The sequence below is a fragment of the Propithecus coquereli genome, unplaced genomic scaffold (genome assembly GCF_000956105.1).
Source record: "Propithecus coquereli isolate 6110/MARCELLA unplaced genomic scaffold, Pcoq_1.0 Scaffold890, whole genome shotgun sequence".
In the NCBI taxonomy this organism is placed as follows: Eukaryota; Metazoa; Chordata; class Mammalia; order Primates; family Indriidae; genus Propithecus; species Propithecus coquereli.
In genome coordinates, this window is record NW_012155174.1 from 588,368 (window position 1) to 610,864 (window position 22,497).

The 22,497-nt window shown below is 56.8% G+C and overlaps 1 protein-coding gene across 1 annotated transcript; it reads right to left on the reverse strand.

The window, feature by feature from the left end:
* Positions 1-18,791: 18,791 nt before the first annotated feature.
* Positions 18,792-22,491, reverse strand: BARX1 (BARX homeobox 1). The gene is made up of 4 exons (XM_012664453.1): positions 22,129-22,491; positions 20,048-20,339; positions 19,883-19,967; positions 18,792-19,463 (listed from the first exon to the last, which is right to left on the reverse strand). Exons 1-4 carry the CDS (start codon positions 22,349-22,351, stop codon positions 19,299-19,301), a joined length of 765 nt encoding a protein of 254 aa, XP_012519907.1. The 5' UTR covers positions 22,352-22,491; the 3' UTR covers positions 18,792-19,298.
* Positions 22,492-22,497: the final 6 nt, after the last annotated feature.

Below are 22,497 nucleotides of genomic sequence, written 5' to 3' on the forward strand. Positions count from 1 at the left end.
GGTCGTTAGGAAGCGAGCTCTAAGTTTGCTGATGTGAAGGCTGGTGACATATCGGTCAGCTCGCGCTGCTGTGACAAAGCACCACAGACCAGGCGGCTGATTTCCTTACAGTTCTGGCTGCTGGAAGTCTGAGGTCAAGGTGCCGACAGGGCTGGTTTCTCCCGAGGCCTCTCTCCTTCGCTTGCAGACAGCCGTCTTCTCCCTGTGTCCTCACATGGTCGTCCCTCTGTGCATGTCTGTGTCCTAATCTCTTCTTTCGGTAAAATACCGGTTATGATTAGGACCCACCCTAGTGGCCTCATTTTACCTTAATCACCTCTTTAAAGGTTTTTGTCTCCAAATATAGTCACATTCTAAAGTACTGGGGCTTGGATCTTCAACATATGAATCTTGGGAACATAATCCAGCCCATCATAGAGAACTCATGAAGAGCAATGTTGGATGAGAAAGCCAGGCATGGGGTATGGAGGGTCTAGGAGGAAGAGCACCAGAGACAACTAGGGAAGGCAACTCCTTAAGAAGTTTGGCTGTGAATGGGGCGTGTTGGCTCTCTGTGGCTGGATAACAAAGCTTGCCAAAACTTAATGGCTTAAAACAACAATTTATTTTTCTTGTCACTCTCAACTTGGGCTTGGCTGGGGTCCTGGGGTGGCTGGGAGTGCTAAGGTGGCCTCGTCCACATAGTTGGCAATCAGTTTGGACCACTGGCCAGGAGCTCCCTGGCATTGCTGGCCTGAGTGTCTTGGTTCTCAGCCCTATGTCCTCACCACATGGCTGCTTGGGCTTCCTCACAGCATGGTGGCTGTGTGTCAAGACCCAGCACTTCCGGAGGACAAGCCCAGGGTGCAAATGCGTATTAAACCTCTGTTTGCATCATGTTTGCTAATGTCCCATGGCCAAGCCCAGAGTCAGTATGCAAGGCACGGATCATTGGGGGCCACCAAAGTCAGTATGCCACAGGGTCAAGACACTGCAGGCAGTGAAAGTGGCTCTAAGGTTGTGGCAGGATATATTTTACAGATGGTAGTGACTGGCTCATGTTTAAGAGCTAAGCAGAAAGCCAGTAGACAGGGGAGACACTGGAGTTAGAGGGAGCAAGTGATGATCTAAAACTCAGAGAGCTGTGCATTACTGAGCATTCACTGTGTGCCGTGCTCCATTCTAAGAGCTGGCAACAGCCCAGCAATGCAGTCCCTATTTGCACCCCCATTTTACAGAGAGGGCTCAGTGCTCTGGGATTGAGCTGGGTGCATGGCAGAGCCAAGAAGTTTCCTGTTCTACCTAACTCGAAGCCATCTTTCCTGACCACGCTCCTCACTGCAGCGGAACAGTAGAGTGATGCTCACTGGGTGCGATGGGCTGATTTGTGTCCCCCTCAAATTTATATGTTGAAGTCCTAACCTCAAGGACCTTAGAATGTGACTTTGCTTAGAAATAGGGTTGTCGCAGACGTAGTTAGGTAAGTTAAGATGAGGTCATACTGATGTAGGATGGCCCTAATCCAATATCCCTGATGTCCTTAGATAAAGGGGAAATTTAGACACAGAGACATGCACACAGGGAGAACACTTTCTAAAGATGAAGGTAGAAATTGGGGTGAGGCTTCTATAAGCCGAGGAACAGCAGTGAGCGCCAGCAAACCACCAGGAGCTTACAGAGAGGCCTGGGCAGATTCTCCCTCACGGCCCACAGCTTGATCTCAGGTTGCCGGCTTCCAGAACTGTGGGACGGGAGCCTTCTGTAGTTCAGGCTGCCCTGCCTGTGGGACTTCGTTCCAGCAGCCCCAGGAAGCTGCTGCACTGGGGAAAGAGGTCAGGGAGGTCAGGGAGGCTATGAGAGTAGATCCCAGAGCTGAGGGGAGGCACTGGCTTCAGGCAGGAGGAGGCACAACGGGTTCTGTTGGTAGGCACAGGAAAGGATGAGAGCTTGATGCTTCTACTTCAGCGGAAAGGCAGGGTTTACCCTGAGAGAGATGACGGAGGTGGGGCTGGAGGCCTGAAGGGTGGTATATCACTTCGCTCTTGCTGAATAAGAATCCACCCCAAAATTCAGTGGCTTAAAACCGCAACCATTTCTCATTACTCACAAGTGTATGGACAAGCCAGGCCCGTCCATGCCATTGACTGGTGGCTGGGACATGGGCTGGCTGGTCCCGGCTGTCTCTGCTCCATGCCATCTCTCAGGCTCCAGCAGATTAGCCCAGCCTTGTCCTCGCAGGGAGGGGCCAAGAGTCAAGGTTGCAAGGACTCTTGAGACTGAGCCCAGAACTGGCACAACTGTAATTCTACCACATTCTACTGGCTGAGACAGGCTCATGGGGGCAGGAGTGGAGGGCATGGATACAGGGATACCGGGTGGAGTGAAGATTCGGGGTATTCTCACAATCAACCCCGAAGGCTCGAAATCATCACGCAAAGGACAGGAGACAGGACTGACTGGGACCCACAGAAGGATTTCCAAACTATACCCACCCTTCTGCCCAGTTGGGAGACCCCAAATTTTTCAGAGAGTTGAACTCAAAAGTTGTGCATTTGAGTCAGCTCCTCTGGCTTCAGGGAGAGGTAGGCACAGTCTGTCCTGTGTTTGGGACAAGGCACACAGGCAGGAGAACCACGGGTGCCCCTCAGGCTGGTTTGAGCCCCAGCTTCACCACCCACTTGCTGGGCAAGTTTCTTCCTCTCTTGGCATATGTGTCCTCATCTGTGAATGGAGAAAACAAGAACACAGTCCCCAACTTAAAAATCCAGAAGACCCTGAGAAACGGGAGGCGTTTCATAAGTTTGTGGGAAATCAGTTTGGCGGCATGCCTTGACTTTGTGTGGGGCCTTCTGTGGACTCTTTACTCTCTTGGAACCATCACCTGCACAATCCATTCAGCGACGTGGGGTGTGATAACATGAGGCATGTACACAGCACACGGTACATGTGCCTTCCAACATCTGAAAACTTGAAGCCTGAGCCATCCAGAGCCCCCGAACTGCTGGACATGGGGATGAGCTGGCACTGGTGGCCTGCATGGTGGTCAGTGCATGGAGAGTTTCCCGCTGTTGCAATGGAAGGGACCAGTGGGGTGAAGAATCGGCTCAGTTGCTGCTCTCCTTGCTGTGTTTCTTAGCACCTCAAGAGGCACGATGCCTGGTAGAGGCTGACGTTTGCCCAGTGAATGAATGAATGAGTGAGTGAGTGTCTTAGCTCCCTGACTGCTCTGAGTTCTCCTTAAAAGAGTAGGAGCTATGCATTGTTCACCTCTGTACCTCTGATGCCTCCTACAGAAGCTGACGCCGCACACAGTGGTGGCTTAAACAGCAGATATTTATTGTCCCACTGTTCAAGATCAAGGTGTCAGCAGGGTTGGTCTCTCCTGGGGCCTCTCTCCTCAGCTTACAGATGGCATCTTTACCCTGTGTCTTCATGTGATCTTCCTTGCGCATGTGTGTGTGTCCTAATCTCCTATCTCCTATTCTTTTATTTATTTATTTGTTTGTTTGTTTGTTTATGGAGACAAGGTCTCCTCTGTTGCCCAGGCTGGAGTGCAGTGGCATGATCATAGCTCACTACAACCTCAAACTCCTAGCCTCAGGCCATCCTCCCGGCTTGGCCTCCCAAAGTGCTAGGATTATAGGTGTGAGCCACCGCACCTGGCCCCTAATGTCCTATTCTTATAGGACACCAGTCATGTTTTATTAGGGCCCACTCACAGGACCTCATTTTACCTTAATTACCTCTGTGAAGACCCTGTCTCCAAATACAATCGCATTCTGAGGTTCTAGGGGTTAGGGCTTCAACATATGAATTTGGGGTGGGGAGACACAATTTCACCCATAATAAGGATTCATGCCATGGATCTCACAACAACCACCTCCGCTGTGTTACGAGTAAATGAGCACAGACACTCACATTCTCCCCCAGAACAGAAAATTCTTTCAAACCATGACGACAGCTTGGTGTAGGGAATCAAAGGCCAGAGGACACTGCTCCCTGGTTATGTCCCTTGCCCAACCTGGGTCTCCAGCTCCCACCTGTAAAATGGAGGCACAGGACCAGCTGACCTCTGAGGCCCCACCTGGCTTCTGGCTTGGCTAAGGGAGCTCAGTCGGGACCTGGGGACAGGGCCCTGCCCTGTGGTCAGGCTGAGCCCTATATGGACTCCCCACCAAGGAGTGAGCCCATCTTTTGGTCCTTTCAACATCCCAGGGGAGGTGAGTTGGAAGGAGGCTCAGACCCAGAGTGGAGCTGGCCCTGTGTCCTGCAGAGTGAGCAGGTGCTCCCAGGGCCTGGCAGCTTCCTGAAATCTTCAAGCGTTCCCAGGGATTCTAAAATTCGTGTTTGCACCCCAGGTGGAGGGGCTGAGAGAGTGTGAGAGGGCAGGTAAGCGTGAGGGAAAGAAGGAGGAAGGACAGAGGAAGAGGAGAGAATCCACGCCAGGGAGATGCAGCAGCAAACACTGCCTGGGGGAGGGGTCTTCTCACCACGATGTCCCCTTGACCACTGGGCCTCTGGGCCTCAGGAGCCACCTGCACCACCTGCCGGGCCAGCCTCAGCCCTGGCTGCAGAGGCAGCCTGCAAAGCAGACCTGACTGGTCAGCACACGGACCCGGGAGAGGGCAGGGAATGTGTCTGCCTAGCCCTGCACCCCTTGTCTCCCACCAGCCAAGTCCTCCAGGAAGTGACTCCCCTGCACTTCAGGCTCTGAGAAGTGGGACCTCATTCCCTGCCTGGTGGTGTGTCATCGACAATGAGGGGCCACCCAGCATGGCCTGGCACTGCCCACGCCAGGGGAGGGGGTGGTTGAGGGGATCACAAAAGGTGCACGGCTTTTGTGTCCTCGTAAACTCTGCTCCTGGGTGTACCTGCCAACGACATCCTCACCCAGCCTGAGAGCAGCCCTGCTTGTGGTGGGGGACGGAGGAGAGGGTCGGAGGCAGCCTGGCGCCCACCACTGGGGGAGCAGGCGTGGGCCGCTCGGGAGCACCGGGCAGCTGTCAGGAGTAACGGCTGGGTCACTCCCGGCAGCACAGACTGTAAAAACCACTGTGCGGAGTGGAAAAGGCAAGATGCAGGAGGCACAGTGACAGCTCAACGTCAATGGTCTACATAATAAACTTATTTTATTCATTCATCTTATTTAACAAATGTTTACAGAGTGCCTGTGTTTGCTAGGCACAGTCCTGGACATCAAAGCAATGATACAAACTTTGTAAGAATATAAAAGCAAAACCCATGGCACACACCAGCACAGTCATCTTCGGGAGGGGGTGGCGGTAAAGGAGAGGTGGGGGGCAGGGCGCCAGCACTGAGCTTCAGCTGACTGGCACCAGGGGAGCCCCAGCCTGAGAGCCAAACAGCACACATCTCAAATGCACAGGGCAGTTTTTAGGGGAAAGAAAAGATGCTCCTTGTGGGAGGAGAGTACAGCCTGGAGCCAGTGTTTGCAGCTCAGTGAGTGAAATGCAAGCCAGATTTCAGCCTCACTCACCTCCACAGCCAATAGCCTTGGGCAGGGCGGGACCTGCACAACTGTGCATGGCTGTACTGTATGCTGGTCAACGGTTTGCACACCCAGTGCTCACACACCCAGGTAGCTGGATAGGGAGACAAAGAGAAGTATTATAGAAAGATGATAGGTTAAGAGGTGAGAGTCTCTGGGCTTCAAACTTGTGTGGAAGGACACAACCCCAAATCTCGGTGTCCGCCGGTCCTTATGGGAGAGGAATTGGAGAAACACACAGAGGAAGCCAGGATTATAGGTGAATTTTACTTTATTTTTATTGAATAAATAGATGCTTAACTTGTTAATTAAACATAAAACAAAGGATCCCTTTAGCCATTCTGAGTGTGCCGGTGGTTGGGGAACTGCTGGGCTGCAGGGAAGACGCAGCATGGGGAGGAGGGCCAGGCGGGCTCTAGCTGCTGGGCCCTGCGCCCGTCATGGGGAAGAGGAAGCACGAGGCGATGGGAGGCCACTCCCTGCGTCTCTCACCACCCACCCATGGGCCTCAACTGCCGGGCTGGGCCTTGAGTCCCAGGGGTGGAATGCAGGGGCCTGGGGATCTTCAGTGGTGAGCAAACGGCTTAGAGGTCATTAACGTGCTCTTTTCCTTCTCTCCTGCAAAGAGCCGGCACCGCAGACCCACCAGAGAAGGCACAATGAAAGAGACTGACCGTGCCCAGTGCCGAGGAGGTAGAACAACTAGAATTCTTACAGGAGTTTAAGATGGCGTCACCACTTTGGAAGTTTCCAGGAAAGCCGAACCTGTGCGTACGCTGTGAGCCAGCAATTCCACCCCCGGGTATGTGCGGCACCGAAACGCGTGAGACAGACTCGCCAGAGACCTGACTCAGTGGGTCAGCACATCCGTCCACTCATTCCACAGATATTGTCCACCCACTGTGGACCAGGCAGCCCTGAGAGCTGAGGACCCAGGAGTGATGAAACAGACAGAGGCGCTGGGAGATTCATTTTGGCGGGACAGACAAACAAGATAAAATACGGATAACAGATAGTGTGTGTGGAGCACACTGGAACATGGAAGGGCGGGGGCCATAATGTGAGCATGTAAAGAGGGGTCACTAAAGAGAGTGTCTAAGTGTCTGAGTGGCCTGTGAGAGGCCAGAGGGAGTTGGCTGTGGGCAGGTCTGGAGGAGGAGAGTCCAGGCAGAGAGAATAGCACAGGCAAAGGCCCTGGGGCAGGTGTTGGAGGAATAGCCAGGAGGCCAGGGTGGCTGGGGGGCTGGAGCAGAAGGGAAGGTGGAGGCAGGTAGAGAGGGGACAGGGACCTCAAGGAGAGCAGGAAAGAAGGCAGGGTCCACTCACATGTCCACCTCCCCACAGACATGAGCTAATGAAGGCAGGGCTGGCTCTCACACCCCTGTGCATTCCCAGCACAAACCTGACACTTTGCAGCTTCTCAAAAATGCAACAAGTTCAAAGTCAGCTCCATGAGGACAGGACCTGGGCTGCCTGGTCCCCCACTGTCCACCTAGTGTCTAGACTAGGACCTGACAATATTTCTTAATTGACCAGCCCCTTCCCTGGGATCGTCACAGAAACTGTCACGTGGGCTGGTCCTGGAGTCCCCAGGGAGGCATCTCATGCTGCTGTGTACAGGAAGCATAAGCCCACACATCCAGGCCCTGGGGTCTGCAGCACCGCAGGGGGGAGGTGTGCCGGGGCCACCAGGCAAGGGCACTGCCAGAATCCCAGGGCAGAGCTGCCCTCCATGCTGTTGACCACTCTGCACCCCCGTAAATACCCCAGCCTCAGGGGAGAGCCTCCTGATCATATTACAAGCAGCCTAAATAAGACACCTTTAATAGAAAGAAACACAACCCCATTTATACACAAGCATATAATAGATTAAAATAATTTTAAATGCATGAGTCACTCACAGAGACCATGTTTAAAAAAAGAAAAATCACGAACAGCACTTTGTGGTGAAGACAGCCATGAACAGGGGCTTGTCCTGCAGACACGGGACCCCAGCGGGGCAGGAGCTTGGCCAGGGATGGGACACCCCTGCAGGCCAGCCTTTCTGAGAGGGAGACGCGGAGTCCAGGCAGTAGGTGGCGGAGCCAGGTGTCAGCACCATTGACATCCAGAGCCTGGGTGCACCTGCCGTTCCCCACTTTGCCTCCTAGCACAGACACCACAGGCAGAGCTGGTGGCCCTGCGGTTTAGGCACAGGAGGCAGAAATGACACAATGGGTCTCATCCACTCATCTTCAGTCTCCTCATTTACAAAATACCTCTAAGGACTGGAGCTATCCACCTGCTGCAACAGTCCTCCTATGGCCCCTCTTGAACTGCATACCTCCTGTGATGGGAGGCTCATTCTCTGACAAGCATCCCTGGAAGCTGACACTGGGGGGAGGGGAAGCTCCTTTTTGCTGGCACCAGCCTCCCTGAGGAGAACAGCCCCAGGGGGCTGATTCCCAAAGCTCCATGTTGAAAGAGGCCCCCTGCCTTTCCCTGCTCCTCTCCAGGGACCCCGGACACATTCTTCTGCAGCCCACCTTGGTCCCCCTGCCTGGACACCTGCCTTCCTCCTGGGTACAGTGAGCTGCTCTTCTCCACTGTGAGTCCCCTAACCCTGTTCTCTGCCTTGCCCTTGTCCCAGACACCAAGTTCCAGCTGCCTGGAGGGCTGCTAGCCAGGGAATTGCAAGCAGCCAGGCACCACCTGGCACTGGTGTACCAGCCGTGGGCCTGTGCTCCCTGGGGCTCTTCCTACCCACCCACAGCTCAGGCCCCACCTTAGCGCACCCTCCAGCTCTGCCAGCCAGCAAGCCTGAGCGCCCTGAATGCCACCCTCCACCCCCTTCTGCCACACCCTGGTGCAGCCCATCATTTCTGGCCAGGCTGTGGCAGTCCTCCCCAGCGGCTCCCTGCCTCATCCCCCAGCAGACCCCCAGACACCACGAGAAGAGCTCCTCAAACCTCCGTCAGCAGAGGCCTGACCATGCCTCTCGGACCCTGGCCACACTGCTCCCTCCCCCTCCCTCCTTGGCTCCAGTGTCACCTTCTCCGGAGGCATATTTGATTTTGCACCCCATCCTCTTCCCTGTTTTATTTTTGCCAAAGCCCTTTTCGTTTTATGACACATACACACCTTACTTACTTATCTTGCTCACTGTCTGTCCCCACATCTGGATGTGGCTCCTGAGGGCAGGTCTTGCTGTCCTGCTCGTGGCCGTGTGACTCTGCAGGGGCTCAGCAGTGTTCACTGGCTGTATGGACGAGTGAAGACGGCAGCTACGTGGAGTAAATGAAGCAGTGGATGCGCGAATGGATGCTGCGGAGGGGCTGGGACAAACCCTGAACCCCGTGTGAAGGAGGCACAGGAGCTTTCTTCAATCGTGGTAAAATACGCACAGCATAAAATTTACCATTTTAACCATTTTTAAGTGTGCAGTGGTATTAAATACATTCACATTGTTGTGCTACCATCACCACCATCCATCCATCCACAGAACTCTTTTCACCGTGCAAACCTGAAACTCTGTCTCCCCCTTCCCCTCCCCAGCGCCTCAGAGAAGCAGGTCCGCTGTGCACTGGGTAGTGACTTGTCCGAGTCCAGCGAGAGAGAGCGCACATGCGCGCACAAGTTACGGGAAGCAGGTTTACTGCAGATAGGCACAAGGGACAACCGAAGCTTAGGCTCCATTGCAAGCCGGTCCCCCAAGGCTCAGGAAAGCCACCTGGGGCACAGCCTCACTTGCACCACGGCTGAGGGACCCTGGAAAGCAGGCTGCCCTGGGTTTCATACCCTGGAGCAAAGAGACTCGCTGAGTCTCTTTGAAGGACATCTCTGAGCATTGAAGGACATCTCTTTCTAGGGGGAACTGGAACAGAGCTACTTCCCCCTGGCCTCAGGGCGCTGTATTCCAAGCACATTTTGTAGTTACCCTTGAGAACTAAAAGAGAGAAAAGGGGGTGAACTGAGTCTGCCCGAGGCCACTTGCACCCTGGAAACCATCCTTCTACTTTCTGCCTCTGTGACTCTGACTACTCTAGATGTCTCACATAAGTGGAATCGCACAGTCTGTGTCCTCTTGTGACTAGTGCATTTCACGTAGCACAGTGTCCTCAAGGTTCATCCAGGCTGTCGCAGGTGTCAGAATTTCCTTCCTTTTTAAGGCTGAATAATATTCCATCATGTGTATATTTCACATTTTCTTTATCCATTCATCTGCTGATGGATACTTGAGTTGCTCCGCCTTCAGCCACTGTGATAACACTGCTATGAACCTGGGTGTAAAAAAATAAGGCACAAATAACTTCTTGTTGCAAGATCAAAGAAGGGAATGAGGATAGGAATGCATGAATGAATGATGCATTCTGAAGAGCATCCAGGCTCGAGTTTCTCCCTTAGGCCCCCGTGGTGCTGGTTTCTGTGTCCTCCTCCTCCTCCTCCTCCTCCAGGTGTGTAAGTCCATGCGCAGCAGGAGCACGACAGTTCCGTGTGGACTGGGCCTCCCATAGCCCGGCCGGGCTGCCAGGCGGGGCCCATCACAAGGAAACACGCCGTCCCTTCTTAGAAGGACTCCTACTCATTTATTCTCACACTACGTCCAAGGTCTCCTTGATGATCCGGAAATGCAGGCGGGTGTCCAGGCCTCTGAGTAGCTGCTGCTGGCATCACACAGACCAGGCGCCAGGCAGTGTGCGGTCCTCCTCGCCTTCTCCCTCCCCTTCTTCCTTCCTGCCCCTCCTCCCCCTCTGCACACACCAGGGTGGTTGCCAGGTGGCTGGAGCAAAGGCAGATGCTGCTTGAAGGATAACATGCAGCAGCAGAGGATTCCAGAAGCTCTGAGCTGGGCAGTGTCCTCAGAAAGCATCTATTCCTTGGATAATCTTAACCCTTGTTTTGCAGCTTTTCTGTTGTTCAAATGAGATCCTACCCGGGGCCATAACAGTTCAAAGACATGAGTGGAGCTGCTTCTATGGTTGCCCCTCATGCTGGGCCCCCGGAGCTCACCCCTCCCCGTCATGTTACAGAGGGCAAGGCTGGAGCAGGAAGCACCAGACCAAGGCCACACAGTAGACAAAGGGTGCCGTGTCCAGCAAGACACCACTGTGGGCAGCTGGAGCTTAACCCTGCAGGGGAACTCTGGGAGCCTCTCAGCATCATCCACCAGGGGTGAGGGCGCAGGTGTTCGTCCACAAGCTCCCAGTAGCCCCTGGTTGGGGACCACTCGTGCGGGGAGGGGCTTGAATTCCTTGGTACTGCCAGGCTGCTGCAAGGGCAGGCTCCGGTGGCAGTGGAAGCCCTCACCCAACTCAAGGCCAGTGCTTACAGGTACAAGTTAGATCTGGACCATCATTCATTCATTCATTTATTCATTCGCTGGGCCATTGGCCTGATGGGATTGATGGGGAGCTGTTGAAGGGCAGGAATAACGAGGCCTGACCTATGAGGCCCTGAATGGCCACCCAACTGGAGCTTCCCCAGGGCTACACCTCCGGGCTGCCAACGGCCTGCCAATCATCCTGACTCAGTTTACCACCAGCAGGCAGGGGAGGAGAGGGCATTGCATTCCAGTCACCGTGAAAGTGAAGGCCACATGACAGCTTCACACACATGTCATAACCAGATAAAGGGTCTGGCCGAGGACCTCCCAGTCTGTAAGTGGCAGGGAGAGGGGACATTCATTCATCTGGCCCACAGATCTTTCTTGTGCACTTATCTCATCCTGGCGCTGTCCAGGAACTGGGGTGCAGGACAGACAGGGTGTCTGCTCTTCCTGAGCAGACACGCTGGCCAGAGACGGCCAGGACCCCATCAACTGGTACGCTCCAAAGATTGCCTCCCGCCTAAGTGCCATGAAGACACAGAAGGGAATTATGGGGAAGGGTGCTTCGGGGACCCCCAACACCACCCTGCCTCCAAAGCCCAGGCTCTTCCTTGCCAACGCTGGATTCATCAGCTCACAAGGAGGGAGGAGCAGCAAAAGCCCAAAGAGAGTCATCGGCCAGCCCCAGCCCCCTCTCCCAAAACAGGGGTACCCCCTGCAGCCTAGTGGCATGCTCTGCCCCAGCTCCCATCAGCCCCAGGGACACCACACAAACATCAAGTCACATCCTTGCATTTATTCCAAAAATCCTTTGGGAGGATATCCCACTCACTATGTGCCTGGGACCTAAATGAGGCCAGGAAATATTGTTATCAGTTCCTATTTTAAAGAAGGGAAACCTGGCACAGTGGCTCACGCCTATACTACCAACACTTTGGAAGTTGAGGTTGGAGGAGTACTTGAGGCCAGGAGTTTGAGAACAGCCTGGGCAACATAGCAAGACTCTGTCTCCACCAAAATTGTAAAAATTAGCCAGGTGTGGCGGCACATGCCTGTAATCCCAGCTACTTGGGAGGGATAGCTGAGATTACAGAAAGATTGCTTTGAGCCCAAGAGTTTAAGGTTGCAGTGAGCTATGATCATGCCACTGTACTATGGCCTGGACAATAGAGCGAGACCCTGTCTCAAATAAATAAAGAGGGAGAAACTGAGGCACAGAAAGACAGGTAACTTCCTCTGCAGAAATGGTGATGGCGGTGGTAGAGAATTCCTGTCCCAGGTGTGACATACATAGCTGGTCCCCGGTACCAGCTGGCTTCTATCCCTGCCTCTGCTCAGGGAGGGCCCAGGCTTCAAGGCTGGGAAACAAGAATGCCACTTGGAGCTCCCATGCCACATCTCCACATGGCACCATGCACAACGCATGGCTCCAGGACCAGCCCAGACACCTCCACACCCTACCCCTGCCTACATCTAGCCACCATTCAGACAGGAGGAAGGAACTTGACAGAGACCCCTGGGAAGGGGAAAGAACCACCTAGCCAGGCGTCCTCCTAGCTCTAGGAGGTTTCTGAGCACTTGCATTGGGTACAGGATTCACAACAGCCAGGAGGGTCTGAATCCAGGTCTGTAACTGCAAAGCATGTGTCCCTGACTGCTCAGGGCAATGCCAAGTGGAGAGAAACTGCTGCCTCAGGGCCCTCAGGCTGTCAGGGACTGAGTGACCTCGCTGGGACAGATCCCAAGCATATGCACAGGGTGCCCTGAGTGCCAGAGAGCACCCGCGGTGTGAGTGAGGGTCAGAGCCATTTCATCCTCTGGGAAATGCCACTTGGGAGCACGGGTAGGGAGGGAGCAGGAGGAAGTCCTGGACCGCAGGAAACACAGGGAAGGGCACTGTAGGCCAAGGAACTAGGGGGAGCTTGGCCTGTTTGAGAAGAAAGAAACACAGTGAGGATGTTTTCCATTCCTTCTATTTTCTTCACCGCTGACCACACAACGAATTCGCTCATTTCTGTGCTCAAGGTCACTCTGTTGTCTGGGGGACACGGGTTTGCTGCCCCTCCCACTGTATCATCTCCTTCAGTAACTCTCCCTTCTGCCCCTTCTTTTCCACTTTCCTCTCCTTTCTGCCCTTTTCCCCTTTCCTTTTCCCCGACTTTCTGTCTCTCCTGCGTCTCCCCCTTCCTTTCCGCGGTTTCTTTGCCTCCACCTCCCTCCCCACCGGCTCGCAGCCGTGCGCTCGCGCGCTCTCCCCCTCCGTCCCTCTCCCGGTTCCCTCTTTCTTTCTCTTAGCGCCTCCCACACTCGTCTGTCAGTTTAGACATCTCGCCGTCTTTCCACCTCTCTCTCCTTTTTCTGTTTCTCACCTAGTGTCTGGCTCTCTCCTCTGGGCCTCCCCTCCCTCGCGGTCCCTGTCCCTGCGCTTGCCCTCCGCGCCCGCCACCTCCACCTGCCCCTTCCTCCGCGCCGCCTCCCGCAGCCGGTGCGCAGCGCCCGCTGCGCGAGCCTGCTAATGCGTTTCGCATGGCGCGTCAGTCAAACGCCCTTCTAATGTCCTTAAAGCACGCAGAAAATTGCATCCTTATGAAAAAGAAAAAAAAAAGCAAATTGTCTGGTGAAGGCGGAGCTGCCGCGGGGGCTGGGGTGGCTGCGCGCGCCCAGTTAAGTCCCCAAGGGCCCGGCGGGCGGCGGGCGTCCAGGACCCTTCCCGGCCCGGGGGCGGGCGCCTGCGGCTGCCTCCGCCGGCGCCTTCCAGGCAGCACCTGGACCGGCCTCCTGGCCTCCTCGCCCACCGCTCCTCCCCATCTCTCCGTGCCTGTTCCGGACGCTCTGATCCTTCTCCGCACATTCAGGCCGCGTTCCTGACTACCTCGGACCTTTGCGCCTGCTATGCTCGCTCGCTTCCTTCTTGTCATTCAGGTCTCAACTGAAAGGCCCGTGTCTGAGACCGACAGTCCCAGACTACCCCGACTGAAGTCCCCACCCCACTCATTGTCTATCACCTGCTTCATTTTACACGTGGCAACTGTCACTCCCTGAAATCATCTTGTGGATTTAACTGGCTTCTTCACTATCTGTCCACCCTGCCCCTTCCAACGTAAGCTCCGGGGTCGCTGGCTGCGCCCACCGTGCCTAGCACAGTACCTGACACATAGCAGGCACGTAGTAAGTACTTCGAGAACACATGGATGAGACTCATTCTAGGTGGGCAGCGGCTTTGGAGACCGTAAGGTGGGGGCACCCCAAGCTGGACTTTAAGGCTGCTGAGTGAGAGGCAGTGGAGAGCTGAAGTCAGATCCAATTCTTCTATTAATAATAGCTGTGTGTTCCTGGGTAAGTTGCCTAACATCTCTGAGCTTTATCTTCATCTACAAAATGAGAGTAGGAGCACCTAGCTTACTGGGCTGTCACTGGATCAGCCAGATAATTCAGAATGGGGGGGCTGTGCCCCCAACACTGAGCTGGTCTGCCACACTCAATAAATGCTTGGTAAATGAAGGAAGGGCTGAAATAAGTGCTTGGTAAATATCAGAGTCTGTGATGCCACTGATGTCACACACACAATTATTTCTTGAGCACTGAGAAACATTTTTTAATGTTACCCATGAAGCCATGAAGCCATGACCCAATGTTTTCATATCATCTGGAATTTTTATTTTATACTTACTCAAAAATCTCTTTTAGGCTTATTAGGACATAGACTTTTTAAATAATAAATCACAGGTCACTATTGAGTTTACATTAAAAAGGAAACTATCAGGGAAATCGATCATCAGCTACATGTTCTGAAACTTTCTTAGAAGTCAGAGCCACCTCTCTGAATGGATCCCCTCTAAGCTGCCCTTCCTCTGTGAATTCCTGTGCCTTGCTGAAGGACACCCCCCTCCCCTCAGGCATCCTGGCTTTCCCCATCTCGGGTTGGTGCCTGAGAGGCCAGGGACCACCTGCAATGGTCTCCTTGGCAGCACACCTGTGTGTGGAGGGGGATTTGGGGGGAGTTAAAATCACACGGGGCAGGCACAGGACCCACAGCACTAGGACCTCTCACCCCCACCTCCACTGTCATAGGAACTCGGATTTCAGAAATGGGAACATGCTGTCTTAAAGTTGATGAGATACAGTAACATTATTGCGTAAGAACTAAGGCAAATTGGACTCTTAAAGTTAACACAAGTGAGAACACCCCCGCCTTCCAAAGTCAAGGAGGGCCCAGAAGACCCTACCCTTGAGGGGCCTCTGGCCCAGCCTTACTGCTGCCAGAGGGAGGACCCCACCAGACTGTGGTGCAGGAAGTTACCAGTGGCCCAGGGACCAGAACAGAAGTGGAGAGCTTGACCCAGAGCCAGGCAGACTCAGCAGGTACTGGCCCTATGGCCATAGTCACCTTTCTGCCCTGCCCATTGACCTAGAGTGAGGAGTCCCAGCTCCTTTACCTCGCTAAAGTGGGGCTGGGGAGGTGGTGTTGGAGAAGTTTCCTTCAACTGGGAGATCTGGGCTCCAGGCTGAGCTGAGGGCGGGTCGCGGATCGGCAGAGAACCTGGGCCTGGACAGGCCTTGGGGGCAGAGGCTCCAGCATTAGTTTGTCCCCACTGTGTACCGGGAACCCGAGATGGGATCAGGGGATGTCTCTTGAGTTCCTTTTCCGGTGCTGTCTTCTGGGGCAGGGGCTCCAAGAGCGTAGAAACGAAATCAGGCAGTCAGGCAATGGAAAACAGAGGAAGCGCCCGGTTTCTGCGGGGACCTGGAGCTCCGGGAAGATGGCCGGAGTGGTGCTCACTCTCGGTCGAGAGGCCAGCATTTGGCCACTCCCAGCCGGCCCTGCTCCAGGCCTCGGCTTCCCCGTCTGCACAGTCAGAGGATGCCCTTTCGCTGCAGATGCAAAACTCGGATTCCGCCGCGGTTAACCGTGGCCCGGGATCCGCAGAGACCCTCCGGGAGAATCCAGAACAGCGAAAGGAAGCAAGCCAGAGTAACTTTTATTTAAAAAAAAAAAAAAGTGAAAGCCTGGGGAAGGGATGGTGAACTCCGCTCCCGGCGTGGCCGTCCTGGCGGTGCTGGGGCTCTGCGCGGAGCTAGCAGCAAGCTGCAGCCTCTGAGCCGACCCGGGCCCGCCGCGACTGGCCCCGTCTCCCCAGACGCCTGCGCGCTGGCCGAGCTCAGCGTCGCCCGAAGCTTCTCTCTCCCAACAACCCGGGACGGGGTCACGGCTTGCTCAGGGCCCTGATCACACAAGTCAGATGCGACCCTCCTCCCACCCCGGGCCGAGGCCAGCCTTCCCTCCAAGACGACCTTACAGCGCAAGCCACCTTGAATAAAGCAGTGAGCGCAAACTTCGCGCCTGCGGGCGAGCGTTGCTACGAGACTAATCTTCAGCCCTTCGCGTCCCGGGGGTCCCGGCGGTCGGAGGCTTCCCCGCCTCCCATAGGGCCACAGCTCTCGCGAGACTGCCAGCCCGCGCCCTCTCAGGGCAGCTGGCCTGCGGGCTCCGGGGAGCGCAGCCAGCCCGCGACGTCTCTGTATTTTGTCTTCCAGGACCTTGGGGCCGAAAAGAGACTTGTGCGGCGTGGGGATCAAAGGGACTTTCCCTTCCTCAAGCCCCGGTCCTAAAGTGAGGGCGCAGCTGCTGCGGGCAGGGAGGGAGCCTCAGCGCTCGGTGGCCGCGGCGCGGTGGCGCATAGACCCGGCAGACCGCGTCACCCGGGTGGGTGGAATGGGGTCCTTTACGTATAGTCACAGCTTTGCGGGCTGCAGTCTGTACGCAAAGTCTCCGGGGTTGGTGAGCAGTCGTCTGCCTCCGTGCTTTAGCTCCTCCCCGGAGCAGGCCTGCAGCTTCCGTCGGATCTCAGGGACTTCGCCAAGCAAGAAAACCCTGAGCTGCCCGGACACTACTGGTGCGCGGCCTGCTGCTCCTCCCTGGCTTCGGAGGCTTGGTCCGCTGCTGCGGTCGCCCCGCTCCCGTGCAGCCAAGCACAGAGGCACAGACAGTGACAGAAATTCCACCCTTCCTGCACAGAAATCTGGACTCCCTCGTTTGAGGCCCAGCTTCCCCACTGACCCACAGGTGACCTCAGGACCAGAGTCTCCGCATCAGGTTCCCCATCTGTGCCTGGAGGGGGGCTGTACAAGCTGAACTATTGGGGCCTTGTGCTCTGACTCCGATTCACCGGACCCCCCTCCCCACCTCTCAGAGCCCTGGTCCTACAAAGACCGCTTGGTCCTGTACAGTGAGGGGCTGTCTTGGGAAACCGCCAAAGACGCAAAGGGCAACTAATTTGCCTAATGTCACATTCTTCAGATTTAATAAAACCGGAGGACCCTGAAGGAACAGTGACAGACGCAGGTCAGATCCCATTCCTTGCTCTTCTTCAATCGTCCAGACGAGTTCTACTTTCCTTCCAGGGCTCTGCATAGTTGACAAAGGCATAGCTGGAATCTCAGTTCCTCAGGCCTAGTCTATGGCCAGCCACACGGCCCTGAGCACGTCCCGTCCCTCAGTTCCTCAGGCCTCCCCAGGGACAGAAGTTGGACAGTCACTTTCCTCTCTTTTGAAATGGAGAGGACTGAACTCAGTAGTGTAAGTCACTTGGCTGTCGGGTCCAGTGCAGGAACATTACTGCAGGATGGCTAGGTTAACTGTCCTGGGAGTAACCCCAAGGCCGGAAGGAATTGGGGGGTGCAGTCATACTGATGATTGATTCCTTCCAGGCAGCCACAGTAGGGCAGGTTTTCTGGAGGCCCTCAGGGGAAGCAGGCGACTAGTCTGGGAGCTGTTTGCAAGGGTGAATTAAGAGCCCTGAGCTAGAAAGAGCTGGTTTCCCAGACACTGAGCAGGGCTAGGGCACAGAGCAGTCTGTAGCCCTCAGAAAGTGCTCTTTGGAGTGCGCTGTCTCTCATGCCTCCAGTCCTTGAAGCTGGAGATACCAGAAAGGGGAAGTCCAAGTGCAGGCTCTGGGAAGGGACGATCAAGCCAAGATAGAAAAGGGAAGGTGTTGCTACTGTAGGTGGGGACCGTAATGGGTCATTTTCACAGTCTGAAACACAAAGCCTGCAGCTGAGGGTGGATGTTCTGAATCCCTTTCTCTTGTATTTCAGCCTGGAAGGACCTGGCTTCAAATCCTGGTCCTGCTTGGAACTCTGCATGACCAAGTTGCATCGTCTTCCTGAGTTTAACCAGTAAAGTGGCTATCTTTCCATCCCCATACCCTGTTCATCTCACGTAGGAAGCACAAGGACAGGACCCCACTTGCAGCTCTGAGTCCAGCCTGGACAGCTAGAAGCAACTGAGACCTCTCCCATGAGGAAATGACACCCTGCCTTCAGGGGCTGCCAAGCTGCACCTCTGAAAGGGACCACTCTGCGTGGACCACAGGCAGTTGGGGATCCTCTCTCTTTTTCAGTCTTGTGTCCTTACTGGGCCCAGCCTGGACTTGGTGCCTCTGCCCATCTATACTGCAGAAAATGTGCAAACTCTGGGGAACCAGCACTGTTGCAGAGAAGAGGGGGCCAGCTGCTGCTGGGGGCCGGCCTCTGTGTGAACTTTGACTCCTCGGCTAGCAATCCACCTCATAAAGGGTTGGTCAAGACCATCTCAAGGACCTTACCCTGGGTCCTTCAAGTCCCAGGACACTGAGCCAACAAGGGAGGAGGCTCTCAGCCTCGGGCCACTTCCGGAGCAAGCCCCGAGGTGAGCCTCCAGCTCCTGCTTCTTTGGATACTCCAAGTGCAGCCTGACTGCTACCGCCTGCGGCGCCCCAACTGGGAAGGAAGGAAGGGTGGAGTTTAGACTGGCCCCTCAACTCAGAGTGGAAGCGATTCCTAGGATCCTGCAGCAACCCAGCCTCCCACTGTGCATAGGCTGGGCCCGGTGGAACAGGGCACAGCTCCCGTCCACGTAGCCCGACAATGGGATGTTTTAGAGGCGACCGAGAGTGCCCTTCTTACCTTGCCGCAGCCCCCACGCCCCGCAGATTCAGAAGCCGCCTCACCAAGCTCCACTGTGTCATAAAATATTTTATTGGAAAAAAAGTCACTGTCTTCGCAAGAGAGGGGTAGGGGCCCCAGCGACATCGGGGACCCAGCCTTCCGGCGCAGCCTATGGGTTGTCCAGGCACCGTCTGTGGTCTTGGTGGCCTGGGCCCAGCCCCAGGGTCCCTGACTCCCGGAAGCGAGTGTGTGCCAGGAGGCGCCCAGCCGGAGGGCCAGCCCGATGCGGGGTGGGGGTGCAGGCGAGGAGAGGGGCGTGAATGCGCGTGAGCGCTGGGCACCGCGCAGCTCAGGGCAGAGACAAGTAACTTCCGCTTCGCTGGACGCAAGTCTCCCAGGCTAGCGCCCAGGAGCGGTTTGGCTTTAGGGTCTGTGTCCTTTTGCCCCTAATTGTCCGCATTCAAGGTAACAATAAAACGTTTAGAACGCAAACGGCTTGGACGTGGAAGCGCCGGCTCGCGGGTTCTCAAGGGCCGAGCGGGCCGCGCAGGGCGCCGAGTGCCACACCTTGGGCCGCACTCAGTCCTCGCGGCTCCTGTCGCTTGGCTCGCCCGGCACCTCTGCCGGCTTCTCCGCCTCCTTGGCGCGCTCCTGCTCCGTGAGCTGCTCGCTCGTGGGAATAGAGTTCTTCTTTGGCCGCCCCTTGGGCTTGGTGGGGGACTCCAGACCACCGCCCTGCAGCACCTGCAAGGAGGACGGCCAGCACCGAGGTGAGCCAGGACGTGGACCGGGACATACCGGCCCCCCCACCCCCGCCCCGTGCCCTGCGCCCAGGAGGGACTGAAGCGGCCAAGGCGTCCATCAGAAGCCCCAGGGAAATGGCAGCCATTTGTCTGAGCGCCGCTGCTCTCAGAAGAGGTGGCCTAGGAGTTCAAAGCTGCCAGGAGGCCTGAGGATCTAGCGGGGCAGGAAGGAATGTTGGCTGAGCTAGGGCATCTAGGGGGACAGAGAGAACAGAGAGGGTCCCCGTGCGCACCAGGCACCAAGGGAATCCAGAGGGTTGGGCAGAGGTTCCTATGGGAAGCAGGGGAAGAACTGCTTTGCAAGACGCAGGGACATGGCCCAGAAAGCTGAAGGAGCAGGAAGCCACCAGGCACACTCACTATTTTCTTCCACTTCATCCTCCGATTCTGGTACCACGTCTTCACCTGCAACTGGCTCAGGCCCAGGGACTCCGCCAGATCTATTCTGGAAAGAGTAGGGCGCACGTCAGCAGGGCAGGCAGCCACCCTCCGGTACCGTCTGGCCCCAGCCTGGCCCCACACTACCTGTCTGGTGTGGAGAGATACTTCTGCTTCTCGAAGCGTTTCTCCAGGCCCATCAGCTGCAGCTCAGTGAACACAGTGCGGCTCCGGCGCCCCTTCTTGGCTTTGGTGCCGGGCTCCCCAGGACCCGCCGTTTCCAGCTTCCCGCGGAGCTGCAACTCTAGCGGCAGGTGCGGCGCGCTCGCGGAGCCGGGCAGCCCAGGCCCCGCGGCCAGCAGCGCGGAGCTCAGCCCGGAACAGCCAAGGGGCGCCAGCGGGAACTTGAACACCGCCGCCTGCTCGGCCTTCAGCACCGCTGCGAGGAAAGAGAGTGGGGACCCTGGTGAGCTGGGGCTGCGCTCCTCCGCCTTGGGGACCGCCACCCTCTGCGCCGCGTGGGTGCTGGCGCTCTCGGCCCGTGCCACCCAGCGCAAAACCTCCACGCGGGGCCGTGGGCCGCGAGGATTTGCACCACACGCCAAGGGCGACCCTCCGCAACGCTGGTATTCCCGAAGTCTGAGAGGGTGGACCTCCCCCTCCCGGTGCTCTGCCCCGGGCCCCAGGCCCCAGCCGCCGTTGAGATTTTGCGGTTCTCCATGAACAAGTTCGCAGCTCTGAGAAACGTGTAGTGTGTGTGTGTGTCTTTCGCGAAGAAGCGAAACCACAGAGAAACGGCAACCAGTTAGCAAGATGGGCGTTTTCCGCAATCAAACCGGCATTTCTGCGTTAGAAAAAGAACACGAATGGAGTGTACACATTTGCTTTTCTGCGCGTGGCACAACAGCCGCGCGGCGGGCGGGCGACTGGAGCCTCATCTGGGGCGGGGTGGGTTGAGGTGCTTCCCAGAAATTCCAAAGCACCCCGATTACCCAGAAACTGTCGTTCCCGTTTTCTCTCCAGACTCTTCCCCGTGAAGATGTTTCCATTTTCTTTAGTCCTAAAATGATTTTTTTGCCCGCTTCAAACGAATTATTAACAACAGAGCAATGGCGGTGAAAGGCGGCCGAGACGTTGTGTCCCACATGGACTCAGAACGACCAAATTGGCAATGCCACCCCGACCCGCGAGCTCGAGCGCTAGCGGGATGGGAGGTGTAGGGAAGGCGGCTTGCTGGGCTGGAGTCCCGGGTACAGCGTAGGAGCTCCCTTCCCCGACAGGCATCCCACTGCAGGGTGCAGCCTAGCCCCGCACGAGTCCACAAGCACCGCGCCAAGGTGTGGAAAAATGTGGGGAGGAAAACTGGCGGGGAAAAGGGATCCATCGGAGAAAAGTGGAAAAAAGGAGGCAGACCGACCCCAGAGAGAGAAGCCGAAGGAGGTCGACAGACGGGAGGAGAGCGCACAGGGAAAGGCAAGAAGAGGGTGGAGTGCGGCAGAGACGGCTCCAGCAGAGCAGGGCAGGCCTCGCCAAGGAGGATGGAGAAAGGGCAGAGGGAAAAGGTCTCAGCAGGCGGCCTAAGTACCGCAGAGGCCCAGCCGACCTGGAAGTGGAAGGGCCAGCTTGGCGGAGGCTCTTCTCACAGGCCTCTTGCCCCCTAGCCAAGGCCCAGGCAGGTCCGCGCTGCGGCCGAGGCCGCGTTGGTTGCCCGCTGGAGCCTCTGGGCTCCTGGAGGTTCCGGAACGGTTTGGGTCAGCGTCAGCACCCAGCACTCCGGGACGCAGGCCTCTTATCTACAGGTCTCGGCTTCCCGTTTTGGGTAACCGCGACCACTCTCGGCCAGCACCCTGAGGCGAAGCCCAGGCGTCCGCGGCCTGAGGTCGCTTTCACTCGCAGTGATCTGCAGCCTGGTCGTGAGCCCGCGATGGGGATGCGGGCTCGGGATCCCCGGGCTGGAGGCCGAAGGGCAGCAGCGAGTGAGAGCGAACGCCCTCTTCGGCCTGCCCGGCGGGCACGAGGCCTGATTTCTGTGCAGCCTGGAGCTTGCACCCTCAGCTTCTCGGCTGGAGCGCGCTGAGAGACGGGTCCCAGCGCCTGCGCGCCCAGAGCTGCTTCCCCGGAACGCGACAGGGCCGGGGTAGAGAAAGGGGGAGCTCCGGGGCGCCCCCGCGGTGAGGCTCGCTCTGTCCCACCAAGCCCGGCCCGCGGCCCCCGGCCGCCACACGTACCCAGGTGGCTGTGGAAGGGCCGCGCCGCCAGCAGAGCCTGCACGCCGAACTTCAGCAGCTCGCCCGCGGCGGCAGCGGCGGCGGCGGGCGCGGCGCCCTTGGGCCCGGGAGGCTCGGTGAGGATCTCTTCGATCATGAAGCTGCGGTAGCGGTGCGGCCGGTGGTCGGCACAGCCTTCGGGAGGGCCGAAGCGCGCAGCGCCCGGCTCCCCCGGCCGCTGCATCGTGGTGCCCACGGCTGCGCCCGCGGCTCGGGGGCAGTGGTGGCTGAGCTCGGGCGCGGGGCCCGCGCGGGGCTCTAGGCCGGCCCGCAGCTCCCGGCGGCGCGCGGGCGGCGGCTCATGCCCCCTCCCCCGCCGGCCGGCCGGGC